Source organism: Syngnathus acus, chromosome 4 (genome assembly GCF_901709675.1).
Source record: "Syngnathus acus chromosome 4, fSynAcu1.2, whole genome shotgun sequence".
Lineage (NCBI taxonomy): Eukaryota > Metazoa > Chordata > Actinopteri > Syngnathiformes > Syngnathidae > Syngnathus > Syngnathus acus.
The window spans coordinates 3,234,534-3,248,985 of NC_051090.1; the positions used below are offsets into that span (position 1 = coordinate 3,234,534).

At 47.3% G+C, this 14,452-nt stretch overlaps 1 protein-coding gene across 2 annotated transcripts; it reads left to right on the top strand.

Annotated features, from left to right (window-relative positions):
- Positions 1-1,270: 1,270 nt before the first annotated feature.
- pdgfra (platelet-derived growth factor receptor, alpha polypeptide) lies at positions 1,271-14,191 on the top strand. 2 transcript variants are annotated; one of them, XM_037249756.1, is made up of 29 exons: positions 1,271-1,439; positions 2,872-2,950; positions 3,022-3,300; positions 3,579-3,839; positions 4,260-4,399; positions 5,007-5,169; positions 5,342-5,534; positions 6,048-6,163; positions 6,274-6,570; positions 6,642-6,908; positions 6,980-7,110; positions 7,195-7,363; positions 7,447-7,636; positions 7,710-7,825; positions 7,937-8,063; positions 8,138-8,334; positions 8,600-8,694; positions 8,803-8,935; positions 9,278-9,382; positions 9,507-9,617; positions 9,740-9,893; positions 10,677-10,831; positions 11,053-11,168; positions 11,565-11,687; positions 11,763-11,874; positions 11,967-12,066; positions 12,190-12,295; positions 12,587-12,822; positions 12,911-14,191. In XM_037249756.1, the coding sequence occupies exons 2-29, from the start codon at positions 2,890-2,892 to the stop codon at positions 13,056-13,058; spliced, it is 4,401 nt and encodes a 1,466-aa protein (XP_037105651.1). In that variant the 5' UTR covers positions 1,271-1,439; positions 2,872-2,889; the 3' UTR covers positions 13,059-14,191. The 2 variants fall into 2 exon arrangements, with proteins under 2 accessions (XP_037105651.1, XP_037105650.1); XM_037249755.1 differs by having other exon boundaries at positions 1,272-1,439; positions 10,677-10,840.
- Positions 14,192-14,452: the final 261 nt, after the last annotated feature.

Consider the following 14,452-nt stretch of genomic DNA (forward strand, 5'->3'; position numbering starts at 1 on the left):
CACATTACGTAAATTGGTCAAGTATTTTGTGGACGTTTCAGCACGCCGGACAGTTCCCGCAACCAGCTGCGCTCGGTGGCCGTGACGTCACGTTTGCCAGGTAATTGCGTCACAGCTCGACTTGTCACAAAAACAAATATATTTTGAAGGATATAGCGTTGAAACTTTTTGTATCGGCAGCGTTAAAAACTACAATAAAGTTTTACCTCCCCTCAAGAGAAATTCAGAAAATCTGATTTTAGGTAAAATTGTCATAGAAGGTAGGACGCCCGACCTGTATCAGAGACCTCTAGTGGACAGTGAAGGATAAACGGAAAGATCTTGAACTAGAAACACAATAGAAACATAGAATATTTCTGTACTTTTATCTTCCAAACTTACTATGCACATTTCATTTGGTTATTTTAAGAAGGAGGAGGAAAAAAAGTTAAATAAATATAACACTTCGTGTAAAATCCCACATAAATGCAATGCTCGGCCATTTTGTGGTGGTGAGCTTTTGTTTGGAGAACAAGGACAGTGTTCTTTCAGCCAACATGTGGAAGTCATTGCGTTCAGCCAACGTCTGCGTGTGAGGGGAGGGGGGGGGGGCGTATGGGGGCTGTGCGTGACCCCCTTTTCTTCACCTTGTGGCCCGCGAAGAGAGTCTCGGGACGGGGAGGAGGACTGCCAAAAATCCGATATATATATATACGTTTAAGTGCTGACGCAGGCGTGCCACTTGGTTGCACTTTGCCAGGCTGAGACAGCGATACAGGGGGAGGTTAAGGTGGTGTTGGAGCGCCCTCTACATGTACAGTTCGCCACTGCATCCTGCAAAAACAATCCAGGATTTGACACCAACGTTTGCAAAAGCACCCCCCTTCCCGATTTTAATTCAATAGGTTTCTGAATGAGCGCTATGTTTAGAGATTGGAAAATGACGGGCAGCAAAACTCAGGCATATCCTTTATCCTCTGCAAAAAAACATTTTCTTGTTGATACACATTTGGTGCCTTGATGGAAGGAATATTACCGCCTATCCACATTTTTTGGGCAAAAGGGAAGGGGACTTGTATTGTCTTAGTCATTTCCCCACTGGAATCCACAAAGCATTCAAATCCAACAGCATGTTTTAGTGTGAAGCGTAAAAAAAAACTCTTCTGCAAGACTGAAAGATGCAAAAGAGGTGGGGGGGGGGGGGAGGAGTTGGGAGGAGGGGGCATTTCCTGAGAGTGACTTACTTGGAGCCAGATGATGACTTCGCTGAGGGGAGGGAGGGAGGAGGCAGGACTGTAAGTTGGACCCACTCGCAGGTCGTCCTCGCTCAGTCACTCAGTGGACGTGGACACACACACACTCGCTTTTCATACACACGCACCCTGTGGACTATAAAGCGCCTTTTTGGAGTCAAGTGTGGATGTACTCGCTCTGACGGATTGTAACGAGGATTACGCAAGGTAAATTTGAAGCCAGGTTGGAAAAGGCAAAGCAAGAAGTGATCATTAGTGGGGGGGCTTAATCGTTGAAATAGCACGTTTCAAAATGTGTTAAAGTTGGAAGTTTGTGTTTTCGCGTTGCCCCCGTTGCGCGCCATATGGTTACCCCCCAAACCCCCTCCCTCTCCAAACCGCTGGAGGTGAGGCGCAACCGGCTGGAGAGAAGCTTCGCGCAGCTGGAGGTATCACCTCAAAAGTCCTGGAAGACATCCACTGGTGGGATCCTTTTTCCCCCCACTTTGGAATTTCACTTTGGCTTGTTTTGTTTCCCGTGGAATGCGCAGAATTAATTAAAAGGAGAAAAAAAAGCGGGGGGAGCATCATTACGAGAAGATTGGACTGCACCGGACTGTTGTACATTGGTATTTTTATGCACGAATTTTGGATCAATCTTTTTTTTTTTTTTGGAGGGGGGGGAAATGGATACTTTTACAACTTTACACGCAAAAAAGGAGCGCAAGTAACAAACAGCCTTTGCGCGTTTTTACGCATTGATTACCGCAACGACAATTGCGCTATGAATGCAACCTGGTCGTGCAAAAGTTATATACGGAATCTGAAAAATATATATTTTGCATAAAGAAAAGCACAGCAATTAGAGAAGCAAGGAAGGGGAGATTTGCGCTTTGTAACTCGTGCAGGAATTAGAAAGCTAAGAATCAAGCAAATAAATATAATAAATAATAAAAACAAATGCACCTTAGTCAACCCGTAAACAAGCGTTACTTTGTGGAAAATTACTTGAACATAAAAAGCCATCAAAACTTAACAACGCGCCCTACTTAATTAGCCAAACAAGCAAAAAATACAAACTAAACACAAATGGAAAATTAACAAAATTATGCAAAAGAAACAATTAGATATTATCAGCCACAGTTCGACATGGAAAACATTCAAAACAAGGACAAAACAGCAAGAACAATTAACTTTTTTGTGGGGGGTGGCGAAATAAGGGGGGATTTCAAGAGGTGGACTGTGTCTCCCTCTAGCGGCAGCAATGTATTACAACGTCACTTGAAACGTTCGACTTTTAATTGGGTTCAAAGAAAAAGGGCAAAATTTGTAATTATATAATCAAAAAATCGTTATTAATGTAACCAAACTGCAGACTTAACAAAAAATGTAGATACTCATTTAACGTATTAATTATCTTTCAGGCTGTAGTTTTTTGGCCTGTATGTTTTTTTCAATCAATTTGCTCATACTTGGAGGCGACATTTTAAAAATTCTCTAAAATAAGGGAATGGGTGTGAATATTTTGCTTCTTAAGGGATTCTTGTATTAGTTAAATACAGTAAATAGGTATTTGAACTTCGTTACCTCCCACCAATAACAAAAATTGAAACAATCTTACTTGGGGGGGGACTTCAGCTTCCTTTCTTTGTCTTTCCAGGTCAGAAGGTCCACCAACATGGATGCTTCAAGAACATTTCGTGTGTTCTTTGGGTCCATCGTGGCGTTGGCCGTCACAGGTGTGTTCCGGTTTGCTTTCACAATCCAAACAGGGGCTGTTTCGTGATTTCAAACCACCTTCATGTCACAGTCAAATGCGGATTACCGCCGCCCACCATCATCTCCGACGAGACGGAATTCGTCCTGAGGCCCGACTCCGTGTTTAACGTCAGCTGCAGCGGTGCCGGCAGTGTGATGTGGGCCGAGCCTCTGCCCCGAAATACGTTCGTATTGCCGGGCTACATGACAGCGACGCTGTTCATCTACAACGCCACCGTGGCCAACACCGGCTACTACGTTTGCGTGGACGAAGATTTGGCGGCAAATCCGGAAGTGGAGCACGAAGCCGAAATATACGTTTTTGTTCCAGGTCTGGTTTTTTTTTTTTTAAATTATTATTATTATTAAAATACACACTGTGCAAGCTTTTATAGTTCAAACAGAAAAACAAAAAACGAAAACATCTAAAAAAAAATCTATTTGGGGAAAAAATAGACATTTTCTTAAATCAGCATCAAATATACTTACTGCCTCGAATTAAAATTTGCCATTGACCAGTATTAAGTATTACCATTTTGCATTGGATCTCATTTATGTTATTTAGCAACTGAAACAATATATTAAACGTTTCCTCTTTTGCACCCCCAGATCCCCAGGTCCCCTTCGTCCCAGAGACCCCCAACAATCTGGTTGTCGCCATGGATTCCATGGGCGTGACCATTTCTTGTCGCGTATCCAACCCCCACTCTCACGTAACCTTGCGAAGCGTCCCCAGCGGTGACGAGGTTTGGGCCTACTATGAAAACAAGCTGGGCTTCTTTGCTGGCGTCACCCCAGGACAGTACCAGTGTGAGACCACCGTCAATGGCCGGGTGTTCACCAGCGCTATCTACACTGTCAAAGATAAAGGTACGTAGACTCTCGAAATTGGTTCATGGCCATTATGACTCCATTAATTCAATATAGTGCAATGATTTCATTTGCTGCTGAATGAGGAATTAGGGGTAATGCAGTTTTAAATGTTGAGGGATTTTAGATAATTGACATCTTTAGTGTACATCAAGGACGTGCTGTAGAATTAAATGAGAACATGGTAAATAATGCACTTAACTTACCCAGTGGACTGGATTTACGATGAGAGCATCACCGGGCTGATCTCACTGCATGAAAGCCATTACATGAGGTCATTATCACAAAAATGGGGAAATGACCTAACGGGCCTGTTTTTACTCAGTGCATGTATGTGTGTCAGCGCACGATGACTGATGACTTTATATGACCAAGTGGTCAGATGATGCGCTAACACCGCCTGTCTTCTGGCTCTTCTAGTGGAGGTTGAGGCGGAAGACTTCCATGTGGATGTAAAAGTCAGCACAGAGGCATTGCGGGTGGGGCAGCCCCTCAACATCACCTGCGTGGCCCCCGCCGGCTCCTTCTTTCACCAGCAGTGGCTGCACCCGAGAACTCAGGCGAGCTGCATTGAATTTTTTTGTTGTTGTCTTCGGAGCTGGAAAACCTTCAGGCTTTGCTCCCCGTCCATCTCGCGCTCTATTTCTCTTCAAACCGCCGGTCACGCCTCCGTGTTGTTGTCCTCCCCCAGGAGCTCAGAGTCTCAAATTAGCCAAGCGATGGTTTTGGCTCTCCTTGAAGCAAACGCCTTAGGGGAAAAACAAAGGCGGACCGACGGACGGTTCTTGCGTGTTTACGATAAAGACGTCAGCCCGAACTGTTCACGCATAACAGTCGCAGGAAAGTACAAATTTCCCGGGAAAAGGAAGAAGTTCAAAGAAGTCCTTTGACCCCACCCCCCAACCCCACCGGCCTTCGGACTTGCACACGACAGCAAGGGCTTGGTGTTATTCAGACCTGGTTTAATCTCAACAGCACATTGTCGGATCATGAGCTCAGGGGTTCCCCTGAGCTCTTTTCCAGAAAGTTGGACTCTTTTACTTCAACTTTTGGACTCCCGTCATGATTCATCTCTTGCCCTCCATCTTGTGTTTTAACCATTAAGCGCTACTGTAAGCTTCAGTCTTCTGTATAATTCTTAATGCTCCCCTGTTCCTGTTCCTGCAGGCTGTCAATTCAGTTCAGAAGAAAGAGGATTTTCCCGACAAGGTCGTCTACACTCTGGTTATCCAGCGAGCCGGTCTTCAGGATAGCGGCACCTACGAGTGCTCCGTCACCCACCAAGACAGCGGAAAGGTCCGGGTGAGCGCGGCGGCTGTCACCGTCTATGGTAAGAAGTGTTTTATCCCAGAGAGACTAACCCCTGCTTTCAACATCAGACCGGTCGTTTAAGCGATGGCTTCAGCAGATGCCGTGCCAGACCCTCACCTCCGCCATACTTCCTGCTCAGTCGCTTCCGAATTCTCCCTTTTTTTAAAATGGCTTTCCCCCGTTGTCCACAGAGGAGAGTTCATTCGTGGCCCTGGACCACAGCGGGATCCTCATGACCGAGTATGTCAGCCTGCTGGAGGAGACCCAGTTCACCATCCTCATCGATGCATCCCCCTCGCCCAAAGTGACCTGGCTGCGAGATGGCAAAGACATCCCAGAAAGTTACTACATTAACACCAAAACAAGTCACCTTCAAGGCAACAGGTAGGAAAAGACACAGGTTAGCTTGGCGGGAAGTAAAGCTAGCTAGCAGGTCTCTGGCAAATTGCTGCTAAAAAAAATGCATCTCATAAAAACGTCATAATATACAGTACTGTATCTCCAAACAAGCACTGAGGAGTTTTGTGCCAGAATATCTTGGCTTGCTGTGCAATGATCCCGAAGGCTTTTGGGCTTCTTTGGACCCGGCCGAGCACTTAACCATCTGCAGAACTACATTGTTGATTTTACATGTTTCTTTTTTTTTTCATGTAGATCAAATAAACCACCTGAGCGCTAAGAGCTCTGGCTGGTGCGTGTTGTTATGCTTGGATAGAGCCAAGTTTTTTTTTTAAATATATTTTATTAACAGCACATCTGGTTTTCGGCTTTATGCTGAGCTAGAATAAGTACCACCTGGATCCACCGTAAATATAAAGATCTCGATATTTAAAGTTAATTGCGACCAGGGATTGCCATGATATCTGGAACAATGGCGTGTGTTTGCTCTTGTATCAGGTACCAGAGCATTCTGACATTCCGGCAGCCTCTGGAAAGAGACAGCGGGAAGTATACGGTCACGGCTGTGAGTGGTTCTCGCTCAGCCCGGTTCTCCTTCACTCTTAGAGTCAAAGGTAAGACCTTGAAGCAATAACGTCAACATCTAGTGGTTAGAAGACCTCATCGTTTTGAGGTTCGGAACTTGAAGATCTTTGTTCTGGCTTTCCCCCCCCCCCCCCTCCAGCTTCCACTGCCTTGACCTTCCCGCCGTCTTCGGGCCCGATGCTGCTGCCACAAACCGACGAGATGGTGGTGTCTCTCCACGCTCCCTTCACACTGACCTGCCGGAGTGAAGCGAGGTTGGGCTGGGACATGCCGCTGGATGCGCCGGAGCAGACGCAGGAGGACGACAGCGGTCTGTTCGTCACCACCGTCACAGTGGACCGAGCGACGGCCGAGCACACGGGCTTCTACACTTGCTTCTACGTCCAAAACAACACGGACGAGGCGGAGGAGAGCAGCATCTACGTCTACGTGCCAGGTCTGTTCCATGTGGCATCTTCGCTCGACCCATTTCTTACCAGGGCTGAGCGACTCTTCTTTTTTGTTCAGATCCTGATGTTCCTTTCGTGCCGTCACCGGTGCCCTTCTGGAATCACGTCCTGTCTGGTCACGAGGAGATGGAGATTCAGTGCCGGGTGTCGGATCCCAGAGCGAATGTGACCCTGCTGAACGTAGACACTCAGCAGCCTGTCCCGAGTGTCTATGACAGCAAGAGAGGCGCCCTGGGGGTGTTCACTGCCGGAACCTACGTCTGTAAGGCTGTCATCGATGGAGAAGTCCGCTACAGCGAACAGTACATCGTCCACGGCTGGACCGGTGTGTATTTGCAAAGCTAGAGAAGAAAATCAGTCCTTCAGTGTTTGAACTCCTCAATTGGTGCATGCCAGGTGGCGGCGCCCTGCACGTCGAGCTGGCCGCCAAACGGACTGCTCTGCTGGTCGGAGACCCCATAACAGTCACTTGTTTGGCTCGCGGCTCGGAAATCCTGGAGGACCACTGGAAATACCCTGGCAAAGTGGTGAGCGGTGTAAAAAAAACGTTGCGGTCATGTCATCAAATGTCTTGACAGATCTGAACGAAGTGCTTACTTTGTATTTGGCAGGCAAACCGTGCCACGAAGACAGTGGAAGAGAATAAGCGGGATCAAGAGATTCTTTACACACTGACCATTCCACAAGCCTCGGCCAAAGACAGCGGCATCTACGCCTGCTCCATCACTGATATCATGAGTAATGAAAGCCAGACCAAACAACTCGCCATCACAGTTTACGGTATGACGACACCCGGTGGACGAGGTTTTGCTAACTCACTCGTAAAGACGTCTCATAAAGCCTTGGCCTCTGCTCTCGAACAGAACGTGAGTTTCTGTTCCTACGGCCGGAGTTTAGCAGCCAGGAATCGGCAGAGCTGGACGAGGTCCGCGATTTCAGGGCCGAGATCGACTCGTTCACCGGCGCTCGCGTCACCTGGCTCAAAGACGGCCTCCCGCTGAGCGACGTCACTGCTGAGATCTCCGCCAGTCTGCGTCCGATCAGCGAGACCAGGTGAGACTCTGATTGCGACTAGGCTTGATCTCAAAGTAAAAACTCCAACTTACGATCTTGTTTTTCCATCTAGGTATTCCAGCGTCCTTACCCTGATCCGTGCAAAAGAGGAAGACAGTGGGAACTACACCATGAGGGTGGAGAATGGAAACCAAACTCACAGTGTCAGCTTTAACCTCAAAGTCAAAGGTCAGCAAAAGGAATGCCCAAAGCCCTCTCCGTGTGATTTTAATGTTATCACCTTCCTGCACTAGCAGGCTTTTAGCCACGTTATCTCACATAGTTGTGTGACTCTTCCAGTCCCAGCGGTCATTGTGGATCTGATGGACATCCACCACGGGTCAGCCTCAGGCCAGTCCGTGGTGTGCATCGCCGGGGGGCATCCCACTCCGGAAGTGGAGTGGTTCATCTGTAAAAACATTAAACAGTAAGCCCTGCTCGCTTCTGGAATTCAACCTGGGAGACTTTTAGGATGTTTCAGTATGACTTTTTTTTGTTCAGCTGCGCCAACGACTCATCGTACTGGGCGCCGCTCCCTGCCAACTCCACGGACGTCGAGGTGGATTCGCATGTGGACGAGGACAACAACCTCGAGAGTCAAGTCCTGTTTGGTCATCTGGAGAACACATTAGCGGTGCGCTGCTTAGCCCGCAACGAAATGGCCGCTGTCAGCCGGGAAGTGAAGCTCGTGTCCAGCGGTAAGAATAAACACCCTGTCAAGTCCCCTTCCTGTTTTGCTGTGACCGGATCGGTAAAGTCAGTGTCAAAGCAGCTGTCAAGATGCCAGCTCTGTCATTACACCACACGGTCCTTCCAGAAGCTTGACAATCCATCATCACCCTTAATCAGTCAATTACTGCCGCCTACCTCTTTGCTCCCAGAATACCCTTTGGCCTTAATTACCCCTTTTAAGTGGCCCGTTGGACATTTCTATGTTTTACCATCGACCGTTCTCTCGAACAGGCCCTCATCGGGAGATGACTGTAGCTGCCGCTGTGCTGGTGCTGCTGGTCATTGTCATCATCTCACTCATTGTCTTGGTTGTTGTCTGGAAACAGGTACTCATTCATTGGCATTCCTTCACCCTACCGCCTAATATTTTGCAGCTCTATCCCATCCGATTCCATGGCCTGCGGTAGTCTAACGAACGGCCGATGTGTTCTCAGAAACCACGTTACGAGATCCGCTGGAGGGTGATCGAGTCTGTAAGCCCCGACGGTCACGAGTACATCTATGTGGATCCTATGCAGCTGCCGTACGATTCCAGATGGGAGTTTCCGCGAGACAGGCTGGTGCTTGGTGAGCCATAAGTGAATCAACACTATTTGGACAGAATTTCGAGGATACCTTCTTGGATGTAAAGAAATAGGTAGTCAGTCAACCATCTGGGAAGTCTTTGTTTTCCAAGGCCGACTGTGGAAATTCTAGTGACTAGATCCAAGTATGACTGATTTTGCATTCATCTGTGCCAGAAGAGAAATGGGCCTTCCAGAAAGTTATACAACTGCCAAAGCGTTTGGGTGTGTCCAGGAATTTTGGCCATATAGTTTAACTTTATGCTCAGTGATCCAGGACAACAAAGAAGAGGAACCCGGACTGTGTTTGCATACACCTTCTTGACTTTGTGACTATGTCCCGTAGGTCGTATCCTGGGTTCCGGAGCCTTTGGGAAAGTTGTAGAAGGCACCGCCTATGGACTCAGTCGCTCTCAACCTGTCATGAAAGTGGCGGTAAAAATGCTGAAACGTGAGTCAACCTAGTTTCTACCCAATTGATTAAAACCAAGACCTGATTAGCTCCAAGTGAAGAAATCAAAGAGTAGAAGTCACTCAGCTGGCTTTTAGTAAAAATCAAATATGGCTTCTTGTAGCCACGGCCAGATCCAGCGAGAAGCAGGCCCTGATGTCAGAGCTGAAGATCATGACTCACCTCGGACCTCATCTCAACATTGTTAACCTCTTGGGAGCCTGCACAAAGTCAGGTAGAGACTTGATTGGAGTGGAATCTTAACAGGCTTTCTTGGGAAAACTGAAGCTTACCCATGCCTGTTTTCAACAACCCTCTGATAAGATTAGCCCACTGACTGACTGGTTTCCTTCCCAGGACCGATCAACATTATCACTGAATACTGCTTCTACGGTGATCTGGTCAACTATCTGCACAAGAACAGAGAAAGCTTCATGAGCCTGAGCCCGGAGAAACAGAAGAAAGACTTGGACATCTTTGGAATCAACCCAGCAGACGAGAGCAGCAGAAGGTAGAAGGCTTTAATTTATTTATCTGAAGTGAGTCAGACGCTCGCAAAACCGCGCAACATTGATTTGTTCCATTTCCTTACACGCATTCCCCCAAAGCAGAAATCGGTAACTCTACCTTCATTCTCCCCCGTGGGTTGAGGAGATCGTCTGGCGTCTTCCCCAAATCAAATCGCAGACCTGAAGTGGTCTCGGCTTTCGCGCTAACTTCGTTGTGACGGGTGTGCAGTATAGCTGTCAATTGTAACACGGTCAATCGGCAACCGTGTCTCGCGTCTGACGATCATCCGTGTTGACGGATGACTCACAGTGACCGCTCCTTGCGACGACCGCAGCGCATTCTAAATGGGGCGCTAGCTTTAGCCTCGACCGCATCGTCCGCCACTCGTAGCCGCGGGCGCATGCCGACATCAAGGACTAGATACTTGAATACAAACCAGGAGTGTACAAATGAGGTGAAAAACGGATTCATTACGCAATAGCTAGGAAACGAGTTAAAACTAAAGTTTACCGCAATGAAATAATTGTGATGGTAATGTTAGCGTCAATGCTAGCTTGAACAAAATCATTTTCTCATTGTTTCAGAGTGCAGAAAAGTCAGCTAGCTACATAAGCAATAAATACAGATAAATACAGTCTTCTGTGACGTCTGAATACACAGATTTGGGTCGAAACGCTGACGTGGGAAATTCCCAACTCATTTTCTGGAGTATAGCAATAGATTATGGTCAAAACAGGATGGTAAACTTGGCCTTGACACTTTGGTCCCTTGCCTTTGCCCGCAGCTATGTGATCCTGTCCTTTGAGGGCAAAAGCGACTACATGGACATGAAGCAGGCGGACTCCACTCAGCAGTACGTCCCCATGTTAGAGATGCCCAACACCTCCAAATATTCCGACATCCAGCGCTCGGACTACGACCACCCACCCTCCCAGAAAGGTTCGAGCGGTGAGTGAATCTTTCTTCTGTTGTCGGTCCACGTTTGCTCGGCTAGTTAATCCAGGGGTACACCCTCGTTGGAATTTAGGATGGGTACAGCCCTGTAATTACGCGGAGGAGAGAGCATAATTGCAGCACTTGCGTATTATTGCCCAGTTTCTCCAAAGTCAGGTCGGCGCTATATTTACGACAAGCACTTTTTGTGTTGCCGTGTCAACCAGAAACGGGAGAAGACGACCTGCTGTCGGACGACATGGACGAAGGTCTCAGCACGACGGACCTGCTCAGCTTCACCTACCAGGTGGCTAAGGGCATGGAGTTCCTGGCTTCTAAAAACGTGAGTGTGAGCTGTAGCACACAACAAAAACACCAGCTGGGTTTTTGCTTCTTCCTCATTACCGTCGTTGTTGTTGTCACGTGACAACAGCCAAGCTATTCGAGTCATCTACGTCTGATAAGCAGTCACGAGCAAACCCGCTCACGAGCGAGGCCTGATTCTGAATATAGCAGCAAAACAGCCAGGCTAGAATTACCCCGGCCGGCCTCCCAGCTTCATAGTTATTATCCCTAAATAAAACAAGTGGTTACATCCATCTATCCCACTGGCATGTTTATATGAGGATCATGCTGTGTGAAGCATTATGTATTATCATTAAACAAGTTTTAATGCAGAAATAGAACGTCCTGGGAAGCAAAGGAACGAGGGGTAATTTGGTTGTTCTCTTTTTCACAGTGCGTGCACCGTGACCTCGCCGCCAGGAACGTTCTACTCTCTCAAGGCAAGATTGTGAAGATCTGCGACTTTGGGCTGGCCAGAGACATCATGCACGACAACAACTATGTGTCCAAAGGCAGCGTAAGTCCGCAAGATGTTTTTTTTTAGGGCGGGATCTTAAGATCTTCCCTCCTCAGACGTGTTGTTTCCGTGCAGACCTTCCTGCCTGTCAAGTGGATGGCACCCGAGAGCATTTTCGACAACATGTACACCACCCTGAGCGACGTCTGGTCTTATGGGATCCTTCTCTGGGAGATATTCTCCTTAGGTGGGCCAAAGCTAAAGCTACATATGCTAGCCACAAACAAACACCTTGACCATAGCTAGCATACTGACATTGGCTAATATGATCAAATGAAGGCGGAACGCCGTATCCTGGCATGGTGGTGGACTCGAGCTTCTACAACAAGATCAAAAGTGGATACAGGATGTCCAAGCCGGAGCACGCGCCTCTCGACGTGTACGTATGTCCAAAAAATAAACAACACGTCACTTTCCCTTCTGAACTTTTGCGCGTCAACACTGCAATTACAAGCTCACCCAACACTTAACTTATCCAGTTTTTTTTTTTTTTTCTTCCCAGCTACGAGCTCATGATGAAGTGCTGGAACAGCGAGCCAGAGAAGAGGCCTTCCTTTTTGGGTCTGAGTGATACCGTCTCATCTCTGCTGCCTTCCAACTACAAAAGAGTACGTGCCCCCTCGCGAACTTTGACACTTGTTGATCTATCTGCTTTCTGACGGGGCTGCTTTTATTTTTGACCCTATGCTTTGACCTGTGCATTCCCTTCATGCCGTCTTTTCTCAGAAGCTTCTATCGCGCATGCTTTTGTTTTCAAGATTTGTTGGTGGGCCTCACTTCCCCCCCGCCACCTTGCGTCCCCACCGCAACCACCCTTTATTACCTCTACACAAGCTACATCAAAACAACCTCCTTTTCAAATTTCGAAACAGCTTTTAACATTTCCCGTCCCACCGCAGCACTACGAGAGGGTCAATCGTGATTTCTTGAAGAGCGACCACCCTGCCGTGACGCGGGTCTGTATGGAGAGCGACGACGCCTACATCGGGATCGCCTATAAGAACGAGGGCAAATTGAAGGACCGGGAGAGCGGCTTCGACGAGCAGCGGCTCAGCTCAGACAGCGGATATATCATCCCCCTGCCCGACCTGGACCCCATGTCCGACGACGAATATGGAAAGAGGAACAGACACAGGTACTCAAATTGAAATAGTGAACAGGCGTAGTTTGGAGGTTTTCAGAGTTTTTGACTGAGCACGTTTCGCTTGTGCCCCGTCTTGCAGCTCGCAGACATCTGAGGAAAGCGCCATCGAGACGGGTTCCAGCAGCTCCACGTTCGCCAAGCGCGAGGGCGAAACCCTGGAGGACATCACGCTTTTGGACGAGATGTGTCTAGACTGTAACGACCTCGGGGAGGACAGCTTCCTGTGACCTCACCATTGAGGGAGGGGCGGGTTGGGGGCCCGCTGATCTAGCAAAAACTCTACCTGTCCTGCCCCGCCCCCCCTTGTGGAGGACAAACGACTCAGACTTTACCTCTATTGGGACACTGCCCCTTGCTGGGCTGGAGGATCGAGTGATGACTTCAATCGAAAAGCTTTATTTGTCGGGCATTCCTTGAGTTGAAAGAAGGGAAGGATAAGCAGCTTTAAACTAACCGCCCCTCAGGACTCATTTAACCACTACATCATCTGGTCCAGTCCAAGTTTGACAAGTGGGGACCCCCCTTATCTCCTCCCCTCCATCTACATACTGTAGCACCTGATGCTGGCACAATCAGTAGCAATACTAAAAGCACAAAAATCGGTGCATAGGCATTATTGTAACGTGATTACATGAGGGGTGAATACACATTTATTTTTTTTAAACGACATTATGTACACATGTATTATTTGTGAAAATCGAGTAGTTAGTGTGAATGAATTGGACCTTGTGTAGCCCAAAAAAAAAAAAGTGCGTTTGAAGGAGTGTGATTGTACTGTAAATAGCACCAGAGTTTTTTATAAAGAGAGAATAAATGGGAAATCAGATTGTTAATGCTTGCACATATTAAGATTCCCGGACAGCGTGTAATTATTCAAATATAGTAGTTTGGCATTTGTGATTTCTGGGGGGGCCATCTGGTGTCAAGGTACCGTTTGAATTGAGGAGCTTCATTTCGACATAAGCAGTCATTGGCTGCCATCTTATGGCGTCGATGCATAATTACAGAAACCATTTTTGAGACAACTCAATTATTTTTGCTCAGTCCTTGACACCTGCATGCATTCCAGCCACTCCAAAACAAGCACCAAATAACCCAAACATGTTCACTATAATCCCCCCCCCCCCCCTCCTAAAGCTGTACCACTGCCTGTTTATCTGTCAACTGTGACATCAGCAATCAAATGTTGCACTTTCAATTGTTTGTTGTTTTCCAGCCAAGCTGCCGGTACGCTGTCTGTGTCATATTCATAACAGCTAATCACCCAAATATGCTGGTTTACTAGTATTGTTGTACATACAGATGATTTACAATACATATATTGCAATAAATGCTTTATAATGTGAAAGAAAAAAATGGCTTTTGAAGTGTGAATAATATATTAATCAATATAAGCCACAGTGCAGCGGTCATTTAAATTCAACCGCAGTACATTGTGTTGCTCCATCTGGTGTGCGTGTCTTGGCCACATGGGGGCAGTATAACGCAGACAAACGGGCATAGAAGGAAATGAAATTGGAGCTGCAGTTCAGTATCAGTCCACTAGAGAGCGACAGAACTCAGCAAATATGAGCTCACTCTTGAGTTTACGGCGCACGGGGAGGAACATGAACAGTTCACG

Excerpts from the sequence above, each read along its gene's own strand:
- pdgfra (XM_037249755.1), top strand. The coding sequence starts at position 2,890 with ATGGATGCTTCAAGAACATTTCGTGTGTTCTTTGGGTCCATCGTGGCG. Across the intron at positions 4,400-5,006 it reads GGCTGCACCCGAGAACTCAG|GCTGTCAATTCAGTTCAGAA; the intron begins GCGAGCTGCATT and ends CTGTTCCTGCAG. Across the intron at positions 7,111-7,194 it reads GGAAATACCCTGGCAAAGTG|GCAAACCGTGCCACGAAGAC; the intron begins GTGAGCGGTGTA and ends TGTATTTGGCAG.